The following is a 23,479-nucleotide window of genomic DNA, read 5'->3' on the forward strand; positions in this document are numbered from 1 at the left end:
TGTGGCAAAATTCCTTCACCACCACTTCAAAGGCTTATTGCCATTTGGCCCTGGGTAGCTGTTAAAATTGCTTATTTAGATTATGCAGTAAGAAAATAGAAACAGATTATTTGTAACTATCCCTAATGTAAAATGTGTCAAGCTAATTGGACTGCAGGAAAAAGCAGTAAAGCAATTGTCACAAGAAATATTTTAACTAGTTTCCCCCTTTTATAGAGCAAGCTTGTATAACTGATGAAGAGGGGTTCCTTGTTTTTCCAAAGACGGTATGTTTGATCCATTCAGATCTGTTCTCATCTAATAATGGATCAAGTGGCTGCGAAGTTACTTAACTCTTCAGTCTAAAGCACTACAGATGCTGAAGCAATAACCAGTCACCATGGGAGGGGGCAGGAGCCGGGAAGGGGGTGGCAGTGCTAGCCAGAGACAGCTCTGCCTTCATGAGAGAGGCACTGAGTATTTCTGCTGGCACAGCTGGGGCAGTCGGGTTGAAGTTGAGGACAATGAAGTTTGTGTGCTGATTCTCTTACAGTCCTTGCAGCCCTAAAAGGGAGATTAAATACTGCTACATAAAATGAAACTGGTGCAAAGAGTACTGCACAGTTGACAGTTACCTAATGATAGGGAAGTTTTCAGAGAGCAAGGAAGCGCACAGCATGTTGGAGTGGAAGGTTTATTTCCAGCAGTTAATTTGGGTGCATCCATTATGTGAGGATCCTTTGGATTTCACTCTTGGAAACTGAAAAGTAATGGCTGAGAATAAATTAGTCTCCAGACTCTCATAATCATACAATGTGCTGAAAATAAGTGTAAAATTATCTACCAGGAAACAACACCCTGTCTTAAGAATCTGCCACTTCATCAAGGTCAGGTACCGTGAAAAAGGATCCAAAGGATTAAAAAAAAGTAAAAAATTCAAAGAATACATGTAAAGACTGTGACAATGTTGAAGAAGTGGAGAGGTTGCTTGCAAGAATAAGCAGGTGGCTTAGTAAGCAGAAAGAAGGTGTATACACAAGGACTAGCGGTCCAACCAACAGGATTTGCTCGGACACTGAATCTGAAAGACTCATAACTTCAGAGAGCTCTGGATGTGCCCATTCAGTTGCAGAAGTTGGAGGGTCAAGCACAGCATTATATTAGTGCATTCAGAAAGTTAAGCTGGTTATAAAGAGCAGCTTAAGACATTGTCTGTACTGAATAGCTTAAAAGGTAAGTAAAGGGGGTAACCCATTTTTAATTGCATTCTTTGGACTTGATCTTGAAATCTCATATGAATAATTTCACAGACTTGAAGTGAGTGTAAGGTTCTGGGATTTCACTGGCCAAAGTTTCCATGCTTAAAGCTAAATGTGTATTCATTCTCTCCAGGGGGAATGTTAAACCATGATAAGAATAGGTTGGTATTTCTGGAGTACTGACAAAAAGAAAACTATGTTTGCAATACACCCGCTGACATTCTGTAAAGCACTTAGGGAAATCTGAATGTTTTTTATTCTCTTCTGTGAGAAAAAAGCCTGTTGTTTTATCTTGGTCCTCAAAAGTAATTGTATTTGACTTCTTGGGGCCATAATGGCTGATCCTTGCAGGATTGGGTTTTCCTTTCTGATTGGATTGGTTTTGTTCTCCAGGCACACATAGTTCAATGTGCCCAGCTCCTGCATGAAGCAATACTTGAGCAATGTGACAGGGAAAACCAAATTGTCTGATGTGGGAAAGCAGATCCATTGTAAAACTTAACACAGGCATGCAGACTATGCTGCTTTATCTGGAACACAACTCAAAAAGTAAAAGCACAGTTCTTTTCTGCAAAACGTAGCCCTTGGATGTTCCACTATCATTCAAATGAGAATTACCACATTTCACCAAGGGACAGAAAACAGTGGGATTCTTTCCAGAATGAAACAACTAATCCTCTGATATATTTGCTGCAGTTCTTGGGCTTGGTTTAGCATTTAAATGAAGTTTACCAATATATGGAAGAGTGGAGTAAATAGTTTCCTTTACTAGACATCTGCCAGGGCTTGTTTCTTTCAGGTGACTGAAGTGGAAAAGTCAGTGCCTAAACCCTGTGACAGCTGTCTGCTGTTTCATCACTGGGACTCTTCACTTGCCTAAAACATCTTGCTTATGTGTGTGGATATTGAGCAAGCAAGCCAAGGATTCAATAATAGATCTGACTTCTAAACCAGAAATAACTAAAATAATTTCATTTAGATTAATATAGTTACTTTTGCTATATTTTTAATTGTTGCTGAGCCTCTTTAGAATCTTCACAATGCAAATTTGCAATGATCTGAGATGCACACTGTCAGGCTACTGAAAATTCAGGAATTCTATATGGATGCTCCTACCTAAACAATTCTTATGTATAATGTATACAAAAATAGCTTCTTGATCTTTCTCTAATACAGGAAACAGAAAATTGACTGAGATGACTGACTACTGGAAACAATTCTCCTGCTAATTTAGACACACCAAGCTGAATTAGAAATAGTGTGTCTCTAGGTAATTCCTTGAGGACATAGCTGAGAGCGCTATTGCATTCTACTTGCACGACTTCATGCCAAGTTCACAACTACGAGAAGCTCAACACAGCAGCTCTAGCTGTCATGCAAGTTAATCTCTTGAAGAAGCAAAAAATCCTGTTCAATACTGTGCTTCCAAAGCAGGTTATCAACAATCATCACACATACTAAAATTGCCAGGAGATTCTAAACATGTAATCTGGTGTTTCTGTTTCCATATTCTAGGACTCCAATGGGGATGGGGCCCTTATTGTGAGGATAATATGGAAAATGTAACCTCAGAAGCTTAAGTTTTTAAATCCTCTAACTGCACTTCTGAACACTATGCTTTCAGACTGAGTGTTGCAACTGTGATCACTCTTGGGTCACTAGATACACTCTTGTGCTTTCAGATTTGGATCTAAATGCAAACATATAGTTCTTGGCTCTGATGCCATAAACTCTAGTTTAATAAGAAAGCAATTCACATCCATGTATGATCTTTATAATCATTAAAAGCTCTATCTAGTTAATTTCTAAAACAGAAAGGAAGTGAGACAATAAGCAGTAGTGTCATACACATCTTATTAATACATGTGCTGCTTATCCAGTGACTTCAGAGATTGCTTCACACTTGTGAATGCAGCTTTTCCTAAATGAGCAATGGTCCCATGACCCTGAGCAGTCCTGTAGGAAATTACTTTAGTCAGTATGCCACATGCTATTACTGAGCCTTGAAACGCTGTTTTTGAGCGTTATGGAGCAGAAGTAGTAATGTCATCTAGAGAATGGTCTATCGAACCCAGTACTTCCAAGCTATTGTGTCCATTGTTGCTCCTAATGGCATGATTGCCCCCGGTCTGATGGAGTTTATTCATGCTTCTTATAGAAGAAACCGCTGGCAACTCAAGTCCAAATACATTCTCCTCCTGTTGCATTAAAATATTTAAAAAAAAAAAAAAAAATCTTGTATTTTGTCCCATTCTCATTACCGGAAGAGCTTTTATATATACACCTACATATACACCTCTGAGGATATAAGGGACCTCAACAGCTATGTCAAAATGCCATTCTTTTAGTTGATCTTCCCCTTTCTTCTCCAGTTGAATCCTTTATAATCCATTAATTAGCTCCCCTGCTTTTCAGCTCTAGATGTCTTTCTTTTAGCTGCTTACCCAGTCAGGACCACCCCGATTCTGATCATCTCTTATATTGACTAACATCTTTTTTTGCCATGTAACTGACCTCTGCTATATTAGTGCTTCAAAGGTGTCCAACCTTTAAGTCGCCTTCTACTTTGAAGCAGAAATAAGCCTGGCTCATTCATGTGGTGGATATGGTTGACCTTTAGCACATGTTTTATTCTTCCCTAGTGACGGTAAGACTTCTGTACCTCATAGTAAGTCCTAACTACTAAAGGGGTCTGGGGAGCTTTTTAACACCATGGGCTACATACTGTTAAAGCAGCTAGACTTCACCCTGAAGAGAATTGCAGGAAAGCTGTCATTTAGAGGTGGGTTAAATTGCTATAATGATCAGTATAATCACAGCAATGAAACATTCCTCCATGAAATTTTTACCAAAGAGCATCAACACTAGGGGTTTAGGATAATGATGTGCAAGATAACCATAAAACAACATACAGATATTTTAACTGAATTTCTACTCCTGAAACGTTGGACGCAGTTAAATTATTTTGGAGAAAACCGATCTTCAGAGAGCAGTCAATACCTTTTCAGTCATGTTCCACGTGTTTTAACAGACCATTTATAAAAATGGATATGATCTGCTTTTCCAAACCTTTGTTTCTTTCTAATATTTTTTCACACCTAGTTTCTCATTCCTTTTTCATTTCTCCTCCAAAATCTCTCTGACGCTGCACAGGCACAGGGTGCTTGCTCAACTGCTACGGTACCTGATTGATAGGTTGTCTTCTCTTAAGAAGAGCACTGAGTAGCAGTCCCAAACCGCTTCCGGGAAATCTCTGCAGGCTAACTTCTCTCCCTTCTGCCTCCCTTTGTAGCACCTTCCTACCTTCGCGGCCAGCGGCAGGCCGGGAGAGCGGCTGACGCCCGGGGCACTGCTGGCTCCCCGGCGGGGGAGCCCGGCGGCTCTGCCCCGCCTCGCCCCGGCAGCCTCCCCGCCGGGCGGGCCGGGTCCGGCCCCCCGGAGCGGGCGCTGGGGCAGGCGGGTGGGCGCCGTCCCTCGGCGAGGCCGGCCGTGCGCCGCTCCCGAGCGGCCGGACGGCCGGCAAAGCAGCCGAGCCGGGCGCGGAGCCCCGGGCGGCGGGGCCGGGGGCGCGGGGCGGCCCTGCCCGGCGCTCGCCCCCGCCGGGGCGCGCCTCGTCCTCCGTCGCCGCCGGGCGACGGCATCGCTCGCTTGGTCACGGCGCCCCGCGTGATAGTTGGCGGGTATTTATTCGGCTGCCTCCGCCGGAGGCGGCCCCAGGCGGGGTGCAGACCTCGGGCTGCCCCAGGCTCGGGTGTCCCCGTCCAGGGGCTCGGGCGCTCCGGCCGCTGGCCCTCGGAGGAACGCCTCCGGCTGCGCCCACCCCGCTCCGACGCGGACGCTGGGAACTTGCTGCAGCTGCGCCGGCGGCTGTGGCACCCGCGGCCCTCACGGGCGCTCGCTCCGCTGGGCTCTGCGAGCGGGTGCGTCAGATAGACGAGGTGCGTCTCTTCTGGCCACCTGCTTATCTCATTCTTTTTTTTCCCCTTTCCCAGGCATCGCTCTGTTCTTCTGAGAATAACTGCAAGAACTCTGATCGGTGAGTGATCAAAAATTTTCGAATGTCTGTTACCAAACCTGCTCCCATCATGATCGAGTGACATTGTCACATCAGAATGATGACTTACTGACGGCCGTCTGTCATTGCTGCTTTTTTTATCTCCAAGATCGTTGCCAGATTACAAATTTGACTTGGCTGGCCTTGCTCTAAGGTGACTAAGGTGAAAGATCCTCTCTTTCAAAACAACTCAGAAGTGCCATCTTCTGAAAAAGTTCGCAGATTCTCTTCTGTGGCCAAAAGCGTTGTTCTATTACATGAAATCCATTGCATGCAATTCACTACATACAATACTGCAGCTGCACTCCTGAAATGTAATAGAAGCTGTTCTCCTTTTTTTTGTACGGTAAGTAGATCTGAAAAAAACATTTCTGGTTGTATTGGAACTATGAAAAAGTAATTTAAAAATAACTGTGGGAAGTAGGCAGTTGTCTTAGGCTGGCGTTTTCGGACAGGCCTATGGTATTAGGTACCTCATCTCGGTTAACTTTGAATAACTCTGATACATTTCTCAAGAATCCAACGTGTATAGTTCTCTCTCCTAAACAGCAGTAAAGTACCACTTTGTAAAAACATTTATTGACTCAGAAGCCAACTTTTACAGTGGGATTATTTGCATGTTCTCAGCTGGAGTAATTTTACAACTATGAAGAACAGTCCTCTGAAACTAAATCTGAAGGGTTTTTGCTCCGTACTCTTACTGATTACTTTCCCTTTTTCACCTCAGAAATCGTGTGAAATTTATTCCATCATACATTCACTGTTTGACTGTAGATATTTAAATCAGTGAATCATCTACCTTCCTTCACAGATGCCCTCAGAACATGTCTAATTGGACAAGTCTGTGGTATGTCTGGTAAGTTTATTATCAATCTTCCTAACCCAGAATAATTTGAAAGTTATTATGAGCAGTAATTGTAGTAAGGAAATGGAAACACTCTTCTCTCAGACAGGGTGGAGGAAAGGGTTTCTCCTCGGTTTTATGAAAGCTACCAGTGGAATATATTACAGATGAGACCACAGGGGAGATAAGGTGTCAGGCAGGGTACAGCATTCATCTAGGGATATGTCATCTTTCCTTTCTGAGTACGCTGCAGTTTAACTGTAGGGCTTGTTTGTTCTGCCTAAATAGACAACTTTGCTGAGCACGGTGGCAGCTACACAGCATGGACTTGTTGGGGCTCAGCACCGCATTGCCTAACGCACAGTCCTCAGCGCTCTCCCGTTTATGGGACAAGAGTTTGTTAGCTTATAGTGTTGCGTTTTCCTTCTGAAGTCAAGCTGATTACAAGCCTGTTTAATGGCTGTTTGAATGACCGGAAGGGGGAAAATAGTGATAAGTAAAAGGGTAAGCTCTTGTCACAAGTGGATTCGGTTTTTGCCTAACACATGCATTACAGGTATCCTAACATTATTTTTACAGTTTGCATTCTGTCAGTATATTAACGTTGATGGTAGCACACAGACTGAGTTGATTACTTTTAGCTGTCATTCAGTCTGGACTAATTTTGGTTGATATTCTTTGCTTTCTTAGAACGTGCTGATACATAGAACTGTTTAAAAATACACAGTTACATAAAATATTTTACGGCTTCTGTAATTAGGCAGCGTTGAAATCACGAAAGCTAATGAGCTAGCGCTGAGATTTATACTGCCGAGATGCCTTTACCTAGGAGATTTCTGCCTTCATCAGAGGGCAGCAGCAGATGAAGGCATGATGATTTCACAGAACACAGTAGCCTGCAGCTGGTGGAGTGTCAGGAAATACTGATTGGCTAGCGATGAGGTAATACTCCTCGCACTGGAGGGATGTTTCATTGCAAAGTTCCAGCGGGGCAGCATGTTCTTCTCACACACGGTTTTAAGTTGCCTGAAAGTGTTTTTCTAAAACAATAATTTGCAGGAAAAGGCGTGAAATTTGTGGAAGTCTGAGGCCCTCAAATCCAACCTTTATACTGAGGGTAGTCTTTGTGTGTATCTGACTCTCATAGTAATAGAAATATACTCTTGTTAAAACTAAATAAAACAGTTATTAAAGAAATGTTTATTTTGGAATCATGACTCTCAGGGGCAAGTACTACCTTTGGTTTGGAAAAAAGAATAGAATGCTACTGAGTCCATTTTTATACATATTTAAGGTGGAATATAATCCTAACGAGAAATTCAGGAGCATGATCTGTCACACAGTAGTTCCTGTCAAACCACTATGAATGTACTTCAGCTTTGTCCTTGGGCCTACTTCTTTACAGGACTTTCAAGCATTTCTTATTACCTCATCTTCTCATGACATGTCTTACTGCACACCTAGCTCATGAGAAGAGTGGATTCATTTGAGAAATTGGGGGGCGGGAAGGTAGAGTTTCAGCTGAGGGGAGAACCTGAAACACTAGCATGTCGACCTAGGTGCACTAGGAATTATTAAACAATAAACTTTGTTAAACAACAGCTAGAGACAGAATTGCGTTTTCAAGACATACTGCAAAATATAATTTCTGTGGTCATTTATAAATATAGGTGCTAGACTTGTGAAAGTTTGTACTTGTGTTTCCCTCCAAGTACATACCCACTCCTACTGTTGAAAGTGGAGCCATTCTCACTGCATAAAAGCTGAAAATACAACCAAAGATAATTAACATTACACCATCTGTGAGCCAGAAGGGATTGTACCGATGGTCAGTAGTACTTCAACTTGTGATTAAGTGTTTGTGATCCAACTTTCTAATTCAGGATCCAGCACCCATTCAGAACTAAACCTAGGAGGTTTGGCCTGCCTTCACCCATTTAGAGTGAAATTATGTTCAGCTCTGGAAGAAGTAAAACATAAGCAATGAAATTACGGTATTCTCCCTCCTTCTCCAAGGTTAATCTTGCTGACTGTGTTCCTGCTCCTGCTCTGTGGGATCACAGCAAGCTGCATCAAATTCTGCTGCCAGAAGAAGCCTCCAGTTGAGACCTTCTCTAGGCACCCTTATGATCTGACAGTTATTGCTATTGACAGTGACAGCACTGCCCATAGCACAGTGACCTGTAAGTATCCTCTGGGAGTCAACTATTCAACAGTGCTTTGCTATTGAACGTGTGCCTAGAATTCTGTGTCTAGCCCTTGCGATAACGAGGACTTTCTGATGTACTCCCAGAACAGCTTTCAACCCCATAGGGTGGGCAAGAGAGATAAAAGAAGGTCATCAGGGCAACACAGTAAGTGAGTGCAGAAGCCAAGTAGGATTTAATGCTATAGAAGTTAAAACAAAGTCCATGGTGGGTTAACCTCTTACGTGTCGTCTCCCACATCTGTTCTTGTCGCATTCCCTTATTTTTTTAACTTTTCTGCCCACCTGACTGTCCAACTATTCCAGACAAAGTTATCGCTAATGTGAGGAATTGTTCACAGCTGTTCATGTACGAACCCGACTGAAACGACCTCTGTTACAACATACATGTACTATGTCACGTATTTCACAATAATTACTGGATGGTGATATGCAGAGACATTTTCTCTTCTGACTGCTTTCTTTTGGAGAATGATTTCATCACGGGTAATTCTATGCTGATAGCTTTTAGTATATAGTGCATATGTTCTGACACCACAAAAATGAGTCCATAATTTCTTGGAGAAAAGCAGGATTAGCCCTTTATATATCAGCGTTCCATGCAAGTGTTTAATTTCTTTTTTAATTCCTTTTCTTCACAGCATACAGCTCATTGCAGTACCCTCTAACTGCCCCTATTCATTCGATTTTTGTGGATATGGATAAGAACACTGTGTCCCCTCCAGCTTACAGTCTCTATGCAATGGAGTTGCCACCTTCTTATGATGAAGCTGTCCAAATGGGTAAACAATACATTGAAGTAGCACGGATAAGCCGGAAACTCAATGACATCCCTGGACAGGCGACGCCGGGTGGGCTGAGTCCCATCCAGCATTCAGCTGATACAATCAACAGAGATCCAGCAACACCGGCAAATTCAGAAGGTGCAACACGAGAACAGCCGCAGCTCTGACTCATTTCAGATGGGGAGTAAAGGAAGGGAAGGACTGTAAGAGTTGAAGAAGACATGAAGAGTTTGGTTTTATAGGCAGGTTGTGATGGAAGGATGTTTCTTCTCATGCCCTTGTAATGACCTGTCAGTTAGAAGAAATGTTTTCTGTGATTGCTGTAATCTCCTGGTAAAGCTTCTTCAAGGATATGAAATGAAGTAACAGGGCAGCAGTTTAAAAATGCCTGTAAAAGTGGGACATGAATGCTTGTTCATCTGATTAAAAAAAAAAATATTCCTTGTGTCCAGCATATGGCAATAAAAAAGGTGAGGGGAATTTTGCCATCCCGGGAACACACGTGAAGAGTCAGAACAGTACAAACAGCAAGTTCTTGTTCTGGAACAGAAGCTTCCCAAACTGGAGTTGAAAGGGGAATCCTAGCAAGTCACACTGAATAGCGGCTGTAGTTTCTCTTCTTTTGAGAACGTTAACTGTCCAGCACGTTGCTGGGGTGCAAATTGCTGCATAATGGCACATGTTCCTTAAACTGCAGGAAGATGGCAAACAAGGACAGGAAAGTGTGTGGAGGGAAATGCAGTATGTTATGTTTCACAACTAGGGGCAAGGAATGAGATAGATAAGAAAAGATACCTTTTTTTTTCTTGGTCATGAGACCTGAAGGGATTGTTTTTGAAGTTTTTTAAATCTTTAAACTTCTATTTTCAAGATGAGCTGGCTTGAGGGTGGGATCCTCTTGCTACATATCTTTGCCAGTTAAAATACAAATTAGTCTCAAAGAGACACTTGCACACATGGTTAAGTATTAATCATGTTTTTCAAATATTCATCAAATATTTCAAAGATGCCTTTGTTATTTGCTCAGGTGTCAGGGTCTCGGTCAGTACAGAAAAGAAAAGATCAAAGATTCCTGGCAGCTTTTGCCAGCTTAGTATGTAGATGAGCTCAGGATGAAGCAAAGCATGCTCTCGTTGTGCCATCTAGAATAAATTATAAATACAAAATACAGGCTGTAGTACAGGCTGGGCAATACTCCAAAGAAATTACTCTTTAGGGATGATTCTTCATGAAGTACTGATAGCAAAGGTAACTGCTATGCATCATTTTAAAACTGGGAGCTTGGAGTTGATTACAGCAGTCTCAGCCCAAACAAAAATATGGGCTATGAGAAGCATTTTTGTAAATGACAGCTCTTTCCCTTTCTTGCCCCTCCCATATTCCAAATAGTATGAATTTTGTCCACTCCTGAGTAGTGATTTTCTTTGAATCCACTTTAGCAAGGTGCTAATTTGGCTGCCTTTAAGAACATGAGCAATCTACAGGATTGTTCATTGCTGTGGGATTATCTATGGGTAAGAGCAGAAATGAAAGCATGAGCACTAGATGCTATTAACGAATGTAACATAAAGTGTGGAGTGCTAGGTCAGAGTTAATGTTGACTGACCTTCTACTAACAAGAATATGAATGATGGTCTTCATTTTTGCTGAAGTTGCTTTGGCAGCTGTGAAAAGGGGCTACCTTCTGCAAATATTGAGGTATCTGTCATTAATAAGCAGTAGAAGTGGTGGGCACAAAACCTTGCACAGCTTTTAGAAGACTATTCTCTGACAATGATTACTGCAAGAGCTACCGTGGAAATGAGCACTAATGGATTAAAAATGAAGATGCCTCTGCCAGCCAACAGGACTGAGACTAGAATCTCTGCTACACATTCATGGTGCGTGAGCTGTTCGTGGGTCCAGCTCCCTAGAGAAGTGTTGGTTCTGTATTTAACTTGCATATAGCTTACTATGAGGGTTGCAGGGAAAGATTGGTTTAATAAATCTGTTTCTCTTCTGTCTCTTCTCTGTCCTTTTTAATGATACTTCTGGTTTATTCTCTCCTCTGCCTTCTTTTTCTGTGTCAAGATGGAGACTAGGCATAACCCAGTGTAGCTATTTGGATGTCTCTAGCTGGAAGAGCAATATATGCCCGGTCCTGGGTGTCTCCAAGTCACAAATACAGCAGATGTATTTTTATTTATTGAACTTTTCCATCAGGATAACACTCAGAAACAAATCCTATGCCTTTCCAGAAAAGAAATACCTGTTGGAGGGAAATGGCTGAGTGCTCACTCACTGATAGAAACAGGAATATAAAACCAGGCAAATGAAAAAATAGTGACTGACACTAGAGGGCAGTCCTTCACTTTTCAGTGTATTGCATTATATCACCACTGGGAACAGCTTTGTAAGAGACGAGCTCGGGGTATTGCAAAGAGGCGAGGGCGCTTCTAAGGCTCGGTTTTGCTCAGTTCTTCAGAGATTACTCCGCAGTTCAAGGACTGAGCTTGCTTGAGGAGGATGGGGGAATAATCACAACGGTTTAACTTCCCTTCCCTTCATGCTTTTGCTTGCACAACGCTTCTGTCTTGTGAGTTGTTAGCAGTACCTGACAGGCCATCTACCAAACTGCAAGGAGATCTGTTTCCATTTGGTTATGGGGGATGATAGTTCTAACTGCAAGACCCCAATCAAAACCCTAAATGCCCGTGGAGCACTTACAAATCAGATCTGACCCTGTTACTACGTGGATTAATAGAAAAGCCTGTCTCACTCTGGAGCACCTCTGTTGCCAATCTAGCCTAGTTAGAATTGCCCTGTAGTAATCTGTTGCTTAATTTCATACTTCCACAAGTCATTATCCAGACTAAAAGAAGACTTGCCTCTTCCTTATGAAAGTACAGAGCAGGCAAAGAGGGAGTAATGCTGCAGGAACTGACCTTCCGTGTGCGTATGTAGGAAACAAGTGTCATTTAACACAGCACAGTGCATAAAGCACTTCGTTTTTCCCCTGACTTCCTAGGAAGAAGGGCATAATGTGATGTTTTCTTTCTAACACCTAAGGAAAAGGCTTGTGTTTTGCCCAGGGTCTTGCCTTATAACATGGTTCATTAATTCAAACATAAGCTATTTGTTAACATAAACTACTGACCTGCAGGAACACGGAATTTTCTTTGCACATCAAAAACAGCTCAGTTTGCTCCTCACAATGTTTTCAATAGTGATGTCTCAGCCCTTTATCAAAATCATCTGACTCCTCACAGAAAGCTGATAATCAAAGCTGTCCCCAGCCCTCTGTCTTTGAGGAGGCAGATTACCCCCACAACTGTTCATTATTTACATCTCCAATTAACAGGTTTCTTCAGCTCAATAGCATCGCAGAAGTTATATCCCTCCAGACAGAAAGATCATGACTAGGTGATTTACAAACTCCATTTAAATTCCTGCAGCAAACAAAGAGCTCTCTTCCCATCTTGAGAACAGTTCATATCTGTGTAGAAGGTCCAATTCATCAATTAGAATCACTGTTGCATGTGGGAACACAGTGAGAGAAAATGACCCCTTAATGAACTAATGTCAGAAAAAAGAATTAAAAGGGTGGTCTCCTGAAACCTGGTCTACACAAGCAACAGCTTGAACATATTGCTCCCATATGCCTTACATAATGCTAAATAGCAGGAAATAGAATGGAAAAGAGTGTCCATTGATCACCTGGGTCTTTTCAGTTTAATAGGGCAAGTCGCAGAAAGACAGACTTTCTTGTTGTTATGTCTTTAAAAATAGGCCCAGTAGCTAGCTTCCACTCAATGTGCATATTTGCAAAATGACTAGGAAGAGGACACTATGAGCTCCTAACCCTACTGCATGGTAAGTTAAAATGAACTTTGTTTTAACTGATCTTTTAAACCTCACTAACCAAATCCAAAAACGTGGAATGGAGATTAATGCTCTGTCTTCATTTCTACTGTTCTTTTCCATACAAGTTTCTCTTTTGACTTTTGATTTGTGTTCTGAAAAGCTCTGTTTACCTCTCAGTGTGGGATCTGACTTTATAATCCTAGAAAATTTTGTTTTGTGGTTGGTGCCCTCAATGAGGCTCAAACAGCAAGTGGGACACTTTCAAAAACTCCCAACCTAGATAGACATGGTGTTCCTTTGTGTTTATTCTACTAAGTGCGTAAAGGGGAAAGGAGGGATAGGAATATTCTTAAACTTTACTTGTTCTTACCGGGTATGATGACTGGGACCCTGGTTTTGTCAGTGAAAGTATTTGGAATGTAAATGGTTAGTTTGCCCTTAGATTTGGATTCTGCACTATTAAAGCCAGAGGAAACAAAATGAGATTCTGCTGCAGAGAAAGAACCCCGTTTACATTCAATTCTATTCCTTTTAGCCCCATATACCTTCGCTCTTGTATTTCCAAACAGGTACGACACGTCTCAACTTCTGGTCAGAAATCTCGTACAGTGTTGCCGTAGGCTCTTTAAGAGCCATCAAATAGCATCCAGAAGTGGGTGTATATCAGTAAGAAATGAAGCGATCTCTATGAATGTATTTCTTATGGCCAGTTTTTAAAGTACTCTGAAGTTTCAAAACAAGACACTATAACTGATACTATTTATTAGTGCTCTGGTCATCTAAACTGTGAATGTCTAAACCAGAAGCCTTTCATGAGAAATGTGCTATCCCTGTTGGTAGTATAGAATAACCTCTCTGGAAGATCCAGGATCAGCATAGTTCCATTCATAAAGAATTAATCTATACATTTTCCCCCCTCAAAGATGTTAAAAGGTTAAAAAAAAAAAGAGAAAGTTTTCCAGAACAGAGAAGTGAATTTAACTGGACAGATTAAAAAAATTCAATTACTTTCTAATAAGGTAGTCATTCAAGCATGTCTAAATAATTTTAAATGAATGTCTAAATAATTTTAAATTAGGCAATTAACCAAACAGGACTTCACTCATTGTTAGATCTGCCCAGGGTTACTCTCAAATCATTTGTCTTTGACAGGTGTGTATCACAACACATTTTTTCATACAAGTCTCATGCCATTTGTGTAAAAGATGTACTATTAAAGGCACGTAAAGAAGCTGCGGGTGTTACAGTGTGGTACAGCAAAGAAAGGCCATGTTCTCAGTATCTTTGAAGACTGCTCAGATCCCTAATCTACTGCTAAGTTCTGGCCCCAAATGGAAAGTGAACTCCCCCTTTCATATTGCAGAAGAGGGCTAGGCGGTTACTCATCTAGGGACAGGGTTTCTTGAACACCTTTTATGGCTTCAAGGCTTCAGACTAAGAGCCCTGTTTATGGAAGACTTGCTTCTGACTATCTGCTTGAGACAGGAGCTCACAGCCAAGCTCTGTGTCTAACATGTCCACAGGAATGCATGTTCCTAACCTACGTATTTTAAAAGATAAGTATTATAGATACACTTGCTAGGAATTTCAGAAAAGAAGATTAAGAGAAAACATATGATGGATGTTTCCTTTCCTTTAACCTTTCTAGTAATAAGAAATAATCCATTGATGCTACTGATTGTCCCCTGGTACTCAGTTGGCATAAAAAATACTTTTACCACTTGCAGGGGTGAGAAAAGGCCTATTGCAAAAACATACCAAAGATTAGTCTGGTCTATGCTAAAGAAATCTATAAGAAGAATACGAACTCTTCTCAGGATTGCTTACACTAAATCAGCAGTATTGGAAGCCATAATCTAGACAAGTTGCTGATGACCACAGTTAACTTGGTGATTTTTAAATGCAGCCTCTTTCTTACCTAGAGCTACATTGACAGCATATTGATGCAAGTGCTCACGTTTTACTATTGATTTTATCAGGTTGCTCTTACCTGTTGTAGGAAGGCACTGAAAAGTGTGAACTCCTGTCAACACTGCTATTGAAGGGATTCCCCTTTATAATGCTTCCACTCCCTGGCTAAGGAAATCTGCTTGCAGCTGCCTGTGCATGTGCTATTGAGATGTGTTCTGTTTGGAAGTCTGTTAGGTGACCTCCATCAAGTCACTTCCTCTCTTATGTCTTTGTTTCTTTTCCCAGCCTGTCAGTCTGGTATTTAAGATACATGCTCCCTGCTGCAGGAAATTCTCCCACAGTGCCTAGCATAGTGGGAATCTGGTCATAGAGGGATCTTCTCCATATTCAAATAATACCAACAGTTGGAGAGGCGGAAAAAAACCTGAAACGCACAAACAACCCATCCACCCACCCACCACCCCCCCTCCTCCTCCAAACCCCCTTTGAATTCCTGGAGCAGTGGAAGGTTTTCTAGAGCCTGGTTTTCTAGATTTCTAAATCTTATGACAAAGATCCCTAACACTTAAGAATATGTAACCTTCAGTAGAAGCTTTCCTGATAGTTAGGACAGGCGTAAGATCTTTCTTGTGTGCATTCTTCAGTGCCTAATAAAGGTAAGCTCATGGTGGAGTCTTTCTTGCAATGGGGGTATTAAAAGATCCCTCTTCTCTACCCAGCTCCTGCTTTCATGAAACATTTAGAAGTTTCATGTCTCTGAAACCTCCAGTTCTCTATCACTTTGCTTGAAATTTGTCAGCGGATTCAGAAATTACTGGCTGGGTGTGGAGGGTGGAAGGAGGGGAGACAGGACACAGATTTGACAGTGTGATTATAAAGCCTCACTTCCATAAGAAACCAGATTTTAAAAGAACATCAAGTGGGAGACTTGGTCCCACAGCAGGTTATATGCTCAGCTGGATGGAGGATCTAAGAATTCTGATTTGTCAGTCTAGTGTCTTTCACCATCACCAGATCCACTCAAGTCTGATTATAACCACACAAGTTTTGTGACATCTCTAAGGGAAAAGCCCCTCTCTGTAATTACCCAAAGTGCAATTTAACTGTGATTTGAATTTGGTGCTCATTTGGCACTCTTCAGCATGCAATTTTTCTTCTCTCATTTGTTCAAAATGATTGTTTTGCCAGTTATTTTCTGTTGTTATTTGCTGGCTGTGTGAAAGAGCCTATGATGGGGAGATGTACTGCTAGAGAAGTTTGTGCTTACATCACTGTCAGCAGCTTGCAGTCCTGTCTCTCTCTTCTCACACACACATGCACTCATCATGAGCACTTGTGCTCAGAAAGAAAATGCAGACTTGGAAGTAAATTGCCTCAATAATTCATAGGCTTTATAGCCCAGAGCAAATTATACCTTGGCTCTGTCATGAAATTCAGGTTGCAAATCCCTTATAGCCAAGCTCATTAACAATGTAAGTGGTACATCTATAATGGCTTTTATAATGGATGTATTATAATTTTTGGAGAGTATTAAGTGGTAAACCTGCAGCATCCAGAGTGAAGCATCAATAGGATCTGGATACAGTAAGAGTCAGAGAAAAAACATTTCTTTTTCTGCCTTGCAGTTGCCTTTATTTGCCTTGCTGCCCCCAAATAGCTTAGAAGAAGGTTTGGTTTGTTTGTTTTCTAACTGCATTTCAACTTTATCAGATGCAGTTTTTGAGGGAAAAGAATCACTGCTGTTGCCAGTACTGATGAGTGGTACACTCAGACACATGTGCAAAACCTGCTCACTTATGGAATAAAATAGCTCTCACAAAATCACTTTCCAGATTCTCGCTCTTAGCTGTCTCCTGGCTTTGATTCTAATCATCTTTACCTGTTGGAATTATTTTTGCTTAGGGATACATTTACTAATTTTGCTGCAAATAGCAGAGGTTCTTTCCTTTACCCACAACTACAACTCAAATTGTGAGAGAAGCCTTTGAATCATATTCAGAGCAGACTATGAAAACAAAGTATCATAGGGGAATTCTGCTCTATAAAAATGGAGAAGACAATAAATGTTTTATGAAATATTACATCCTAAGGTTAAATCCAATGTACAAAAAAAGCTTAGGTGCAAGACCACATCACTGGGAAAACATCTAGTTCTGGTCAGTCAAAACTTAGAATATAAAATGTCAGAGCTCTTTTTATCTTACTGGGGAAAAAAGGGGGCCGCAGAAAAGAACACACACTTTCAAAGATATTTCACATCTCTTTAGAATAGCAAAGCTCACTTTGGGCACTTGAAGAAAGGAGAAAATCAATTTCTATTTCAAATCTAGAAATGCCTGAATCTGCATCAAAGTGCTTAATTTTTACTCACTTTTTTACCCTGCTTTCTCAAGTAGCTCAAAGAGGAAACAAAAAATAAGAGCCTGATGTTGAGCTCTGTGTGCATTGTTTTTTCTCTTGCCATGCTAACGGTTTATGGCATAAGCCACTTCCTTCCCACAAGTAAGGCAGTATAGTCCCGAAGTTGAAGTATTGACCTGGGAAACCCAGCTCAGCTACTTGTTCTGCCACAGACTTCCCATATGACGCTGGGAAAGTCATTTAGTCTCTGCTGGCCGCTGTTCCTGGCCTGTGAAACAGGGACTATAGCACTATCTTATCTTGCAAAGAATTTTGAGGATGAATACATTGCGTGTGGGCTGCACTGTCATAATGAAATACAGATACACAGTCAGAGTATGATGAACTTTATGTGGGCCATGAAGCTCAGGAAAAAAACTCCCTGCTCTCTCCCCCTCTTAAGGGGGGGAATCTAGAGAAGAAACTCTGGCGTGAGATTTAGAAATAGCCTCTGGACTTCAGGTGCCTAATCCAGTCGTCATTACAACATTCCTAACTAGAGGAGGAAGCAGAGGGGAGAGAAATTTGAAAGACAGGCCCAGGATCAGTGCGAGATGCCTGATGAGATGCTGGTAGGACGGCAGCTTATCTTGCAAGATTGCTGACCTGTTGGGGATCAAATGTCCTGAGAGATACCACCTCAGATGCAAACATGAAAAAGAATGCTACTTCTTTGTCAGTTTGTACAAGCACTTAATTTTTATAACTTCTATTTCTCTCTTGCTGAAACTCAGCCTTTGTTCTGTGATCTTTTGGTCTAGTTCAGAAGTCTCTGTAGTTTGCTTTCTACCCTCCCCATGCTTATCAGACCAGACTAGGCAAGAAGCTTTGTTCAGCTCCATGGGCTAAGAAACACTATCCTTTTTACCCCTGAACAGCACTGGCCAAGTAGCTGCATCTCTTGTCAAAAGGCAGAGAGACATCAATGTTCTGTGAAGGAGGTCGAAGGAAGCTGTTGTGCACTGCACATAAGGTCACTTCAGCTCTTTTTAAAGGCAATGTAATGTAATTTTTATGGCCTTCTGGTTAGCTAGCTAAATACACCATGTGTCTTGTAGAACTTGTCCCTCCACTGCTGTTATTCTGGCTAAACTGCCTTCTTCCACAAGATGGCATAAGTGAGCCGAAGTGGCCTATGTGAATGTTGGTTTTTCAGACACTGATGCTGGAAGGCAACACATACAAAGTCAATTAAATTTTGTGGGAAGATTATTTGGAGGAAAAAACGTTATACACTTTTATTTCTTACTTCAAAATCGCACATCTAGAGCAGACTTTTTAATCTTGATAAAAGGTCCCCCACACCTGCTGTAAAATACTGAAATTCAATTGACTTGGGCCATATGGGAAGTAAAAAAGCATATGTTTTGTTATTTTCACTGTAATATTCAAGAAAAATTCTGTGATAACGGGAAGGGCTGCCTTTCAATTAAGGAACATCCTGGAGTGTGACAGACTCCAGCTCTACCACAGATATCCTGGGCACCTATACATGTACCACTTTCAATGTCTCTGCCTCTATTTTCCATTGGTAAACCATTGTAGAATCACAGAGGTTGGACAGGACCTTTGGACATCATCTAGTCCAACGCTCCTGCTCACTAGGGGATCAACTAGAGCAGCTTGCTCAGGGTCCTGTCCACTCTGGCTTTGAATTTTCCGAGGATGGAGATGCCACTGCCTCCCTGGGCAACCTGTTTAGTGTCTGACCACCCTTAGAGTAAAAGTAGTTTTTTTTGAATGTTTGAGCAGAATTTCCTGTATTTCAGGTTGTTCCCACTGCTTCTCACCCTGCCAGTTGGTGCCTATTGAGAAAAGCCTGTCTCTGTCTTCTTTACACATTCCCATCAGGTATTTATACACATTGGTAAGATCCCTCCTGAACCATCTCTTCCTGAGGCCAAAGGAGCCCAGCTTGCTCGTCCTCTCTTCATATGTCACATGCTTCAATCCCTTAATCATCAAAAGATTTCATCTCCTTTTGTCCAACTTGTCTGAATTGTTCAGGAATTTCAGCTGAATTTAAGTGTGATATTTAGTATATTTCTACTCAATGTCAGCCTAGAATAAACAGTCGTATAAAGCAGACCACGGGAAATACCATGTGAGCTGGATACCTAATCACTCTGTTTACCTCCTCATACTGTGCTAGCAGGCTGTAGGCTTTGCTGATGCTACCTATGCACTACTTAGACTGACATTGCATCATCGCATACAGTGAGAGTTCAGCACAAGCTTGTGATTACAGTGGTCAGCTCAGTATGCTGCTGGTTTGTGTCCCAACGGTAAGAAAATTGGCAAGATGAAATCAGACAAAAAGCAGAGGGGAGAGAGGAGATGCATCTACATGAACTGTTTAATCAGAAATGGATAAGCTGCTTGAAAGCAGGAAAATTAAATGCAATCTTCCTACTGGTTTGCATGGTGCTACTGGTACTGGTGGAAGATGCTATATAAATACCCCTCCTGTGGGAGATCATGCTTTAGAAGTACAGGAAATTGCCTGGATTAAAAAAAGAACATAAGGAATAATGCTCTTCCAGGCCAAGGAAGAGATATTTCCTTTCCTTTCTCTAGTTTATCTCATTGTCACCAACAAGGAAATCATATTTCATCAGAGCATGCCCTTGCTCCCACAGGTTTCAATCAAAGTGATTGGTTATTGACAAAAAAAATTTGCCCTTGATTTCTTATGTGATTTAGAGCTAGTGATACTGTAAACCCACTGTGCAGTGCTATGCTGTAATTATAAAGAAAAATCAAAGTTTCTGATTGATTTCTACCTCTTTATTTCATAACATATCCCACTATTGTAGGTACAAAACTTATACCCCAAAATCTCTAAGCTTTAATCATTTAATTAATGTGCAAGATGCTAAGTAACACATGTTAACATAATTAAACAACAGAAAAAAAAAATCAGAATAACTTGAGCATCTGTGGGATTAATTTGGTGACTTCTTCATCCATTTATAATTATAAAACATAAAACTGCAAGTGTGTACATGTGTCTAATCCATTGATAGTTCTACTACATACAGCCCTTCTTACTTCTCACCTCCCCTGTTTACCTGCTTAGACCTAGTCCTTTAAGATGGCTATTTGGTGCCTGCTTCTTTTGTATCTCAGTTGGTGCAGTCGTTTACCCACGTACCCATGATTAATCCAGATGCCCAAACTGGCTACTTCACAAGTCTGAAACAACATTCAGAGAAATGAAACTAAAAAAAGAGAGAGTTTTTTATCAGCCTGGAGATAGGGTGGGGGATGGAAGAGGCAACTGCTATGTCCAAAAATTAGTCATATTGTTCTTCATGAATTTACAGAAACACATGTCACAGGTGTGGATGCAGAAGGGTCCTTCTTAAAATCCTGCATGTCTGCAAGTTCTAGTGATTCATATGTTAAGCTGCTGCTACATTGTCTTGAATTCAGGGAAGGCTCCAGTATAAAATCTCTGGCACAGGAAGTTCAGCTTCCTCTCCAGATTTCCTTCCTCCACCTCCTTATATGCAGAATAGCAGGGAACATGTTTAAGCCTTGCCTGTGCTGAATGAAAACTCTTATGACTGTAGAGCAGTTTGCGTTTATACCCAATACCTTCAGCTGAAGTGTTCAAGACAGGCAGCACAGGATACAGTGGTTCTTAACGACAAGACTTAATCCCCAAAATATCCTGAACTGTTGACTTGCATTTTTTAGCTGCACACAAAGCTGCACTTAGTCCCTAAAGCAAATATGATCAAAATGGGTGATAAAGGTGACTCTTGTTGATGTTCAATCCCACTTCCACAGTGAATTAGGCAAAACTCTTATTGACGACAGTGGGGAATTTAGCCATAATGTAAATTTGCCACAATTGCAGAGTAAGAAAAACTATGGAAAACCAGGCCTGGATCAAGTCAACGCCTAATATACCACTAATTTTAATAGGCTAATTTCACTTCCTAGATTTTTATCTAGGCTTCAGTGTCCTTTAAAAACAACTTGCCAGACTGCAGGCCAAGGGCCAGTCCAGTTGTCTAGTCTGAGCCTCAAGCTGAAATAGGTAGAAAAAAATGCAAACTACATTATAACTAAGCTCTGGAAGTGTATGTTAAGTATGCTAGGAAAATGATGATGTTTAAAGTGTGACACAATGTTAAAGACCTCTGAGCTAGGTCTGTAGAAACTGGCGCTACTTTGTGGTATGTACGTACACGTGCAAAGATCCTCACTAGGATCACAGAAGCAATATAGCCATGGTGGTGAACCACTGTACACCAGGGCTAAATTGAAGTATGGCAATACACTGATGTAGGTTATGATGCCTTCAGTTCTAGAATTTGCCTGTTGAGCTATCTCTGGGATGTGTGGCTATGCTACTAGTGCTTCAGTGTACAGCGTATATATTCCCTACAAGAATGTTCTCTTGGTATAACAAAACCAGCATGCTGTATTTGCAGGGCATGTATGACTAAGCTCTACCAAGCACAGGTTATTCTATCACTAACCTATCTCCAGAACAGAACATGCGATACTGGGGAAAAGAACAGTAGCAGCACCTGCTTCAGTACCTTCCACCAGCATAGCGAGAATAGACATCCATACAGCTGCAATACGAACAGGGGGAGAGAGAGGCCTGAACAGCTAATCGCTCATCGTGTGATCCAGAATGCAGACTATTCTGTGTAGTTTTACTAGGAGGAGGACACGCAGAGAGCTATAGCTCTTCTAGCCTCCCCTGGATTGAATCTTTCTGTTCCTAAGATCTCCCCTCACTTCTCTGACTGCCATATATATGCTGCTAGAAGTAAGTACACAGATCTGGTTTTAGCTGTAGCACGGGTTGAGCAAGTGCGGTATTGAAAATAAACAAATGCAGTCCATACAGATAGAGCACTGCCCTTGAATCGTATTAGACAGCTTTCTTACGAGAGACGTATTACTCACATGCAGCCTACCACAAGGCGGGCAGAAAGTCAAAATCTGAAAGCATAAAAAGGGGAGTCAGCCAAATGCAATTGCTTGCTTTGGGAAGCGATGAGTGTTTAAAATCCATACCATGTCATCTGTTTATTCATACAAGAAAAAAGAACACAAAAAACCTCATTGAGTTTCAGTCACATTCAGACGCTCAAAGTAACAGAGATTAATAAATAATAAATAGCAGTACTGTCAATAACAAATGCCAAAGGATAATGCTGTATCTAGATGCATATCTGCTGACTAGTGTGTATTAGTAAACCACATAGTGCTTTTAGCTTCGACTCCAACATTAATTTTGCAGTGGAAAGAGGTTTTATTAAAAGTGCTGAAAATGTCATTCATCTTTATTTGTATTGCATTTGTTATGAGGATTTAAACCCCAATATAGAACTATGGGGAGATGCAAAAATTGAAGTTGACTAATCTGATCATAAAAAAAATGAAACTCAATCCAGAAACTCGCGTTTTAAATAGTGAGAAGTACATTCACTTCTTATATTTCTAATACTGTAAGGTGTTACTGATAGGAATTGTTTTTCAAGGTTTGTTTTTTCTCTATCGTTTTCTTTTTTAAATCCCTTGCAAGTTAAATTATCTGTAGGTACATTAGGACGGTAGCCCATAATCCATAGGACTAAAAACTTAAATAAAAGGTAGGAACATGGAGAAATGAAACAACTTGATTACTTTTTTGAAATATTAAATTCAAAGGAAACAAAACAATTCTTTAAAGTACTATACAGTAATCTAAGCTGTTCAAAATACTGCAATAAGGTCACTTATTTGAAATTGTCACCATATTTTTTTAATTAAGTGCTGAATAGCATATTGATATCTCAATGTTTCATAATGCTGAACCTTTTCTAGGATGTTCTAAAGTTTTCAGGAGTCGCTGAAGTTAGTGGGGAATTTTACTTACTTGCAGGCTAGGATCCATAACCTCAAAATAGGATGCATCAACAATTCTCTAGATTGTTCTGTTGGTGTTGTATTACCATTGCAAATCCCTACTGGTATCAGTGTGGTAGAAGTCACAAAAGATACAATGGTCTTTATGTTTTATTGGATTAGCATAATACACATCAGTAATATATGGCATCCTGGCTTGTATCAGAAGTCGTGTGGCCAGCAGGAGCCAGGAGAGTGATTGTCCCCCTGTACTGGGCACTGGTGAGGCCGCACCTCGAATCCTGTGTTCAGTTTTGGGCCCCTCGCTAGTGTCCAGAGAAG

At 41.1% G+C, this 23,479-nt stretch overlaps 2 protein-coding genes across 8 annotated transcripts in view; one reads left to right on the plus strand and one right to left on the minus strand.

Annotated features, from left to right (window-relative positions):
* The window catches only part of GABRD (gamma-aminobutyric acid type A receptor subunit delta), a 112,010-nt gene that overhangs the window by 77,088 nt on the left and 11,443 nt on the right, over positions 1-23,479 (minus strand). The window contains exon 4 of one of the 5 annotated variants that reach the window (XR_012677030.1): positions 9,331-9,415. The exons of the other annotated variants lie outside the window; for them this stretch is intronic. The gene's annotated coding sequence lies outside the window, so the exon portion shown is untranslated. Of the gene's footprint in view, positions 1-9,330; positions 9,416-23,479 lie in introns of those variants that run through there. 5 annotated transcript variants of the gene reach the window in all.
* TMEM52 (transmembrane protein 52) lies at positions 4,807-11,130 on the plus strand. 3 transcript variants are annotated; one of them, XM_075172290.1, is made up of 5 exons: positions 4,807-4,918; positions 5,231-5,274; positions 6,104-6,148; positions 8,153-8,319; positions 8,984-11,130. In XM_075172290.1, the coding sequence occupies exons 3-5, from the start codon at positions 6,117-6,119 to the stop codon at positions 9,292-9,294; spliced, it is 510 nt and encodes a 169-aa protein (XP_075028391.1). In that variant the 5' UTR covers positions 4,807-4,918; positions 5,231-5,274; positions 6,104-6,116; the 3' UTR covers positions 9,295-11,130. The 3 variants fall into 3 exon arrangements, with proteins under 3 accessions (XP_075028391.1, XP_075028389.1, XP_075028390.1); XM_075172288.1 differs by adding an exon at positions 5,402-5,638 and having other exon boundaries at positions 4,886-5,274; positions 6,020-6,148; XM_075172289.1 differs by adding an exon at positions 5,402-5,638 and having other exon boundaries at positions 4,886-5,274.

Source organism: Calonectris borealis, chromosome 23, assembly GCF_964195595.1.
Source record: "Calonectris borealis chromosome 23, bCalBor7.hap1.2, whole genome shotgun sequence".
In the NCBI taxonomy this organism is placed as follows: Eukaryota; Metazoa; Chordata; class Aves; order Procellariiformes; family Procellariidae; genus Calonectris; species Calonectris borealis.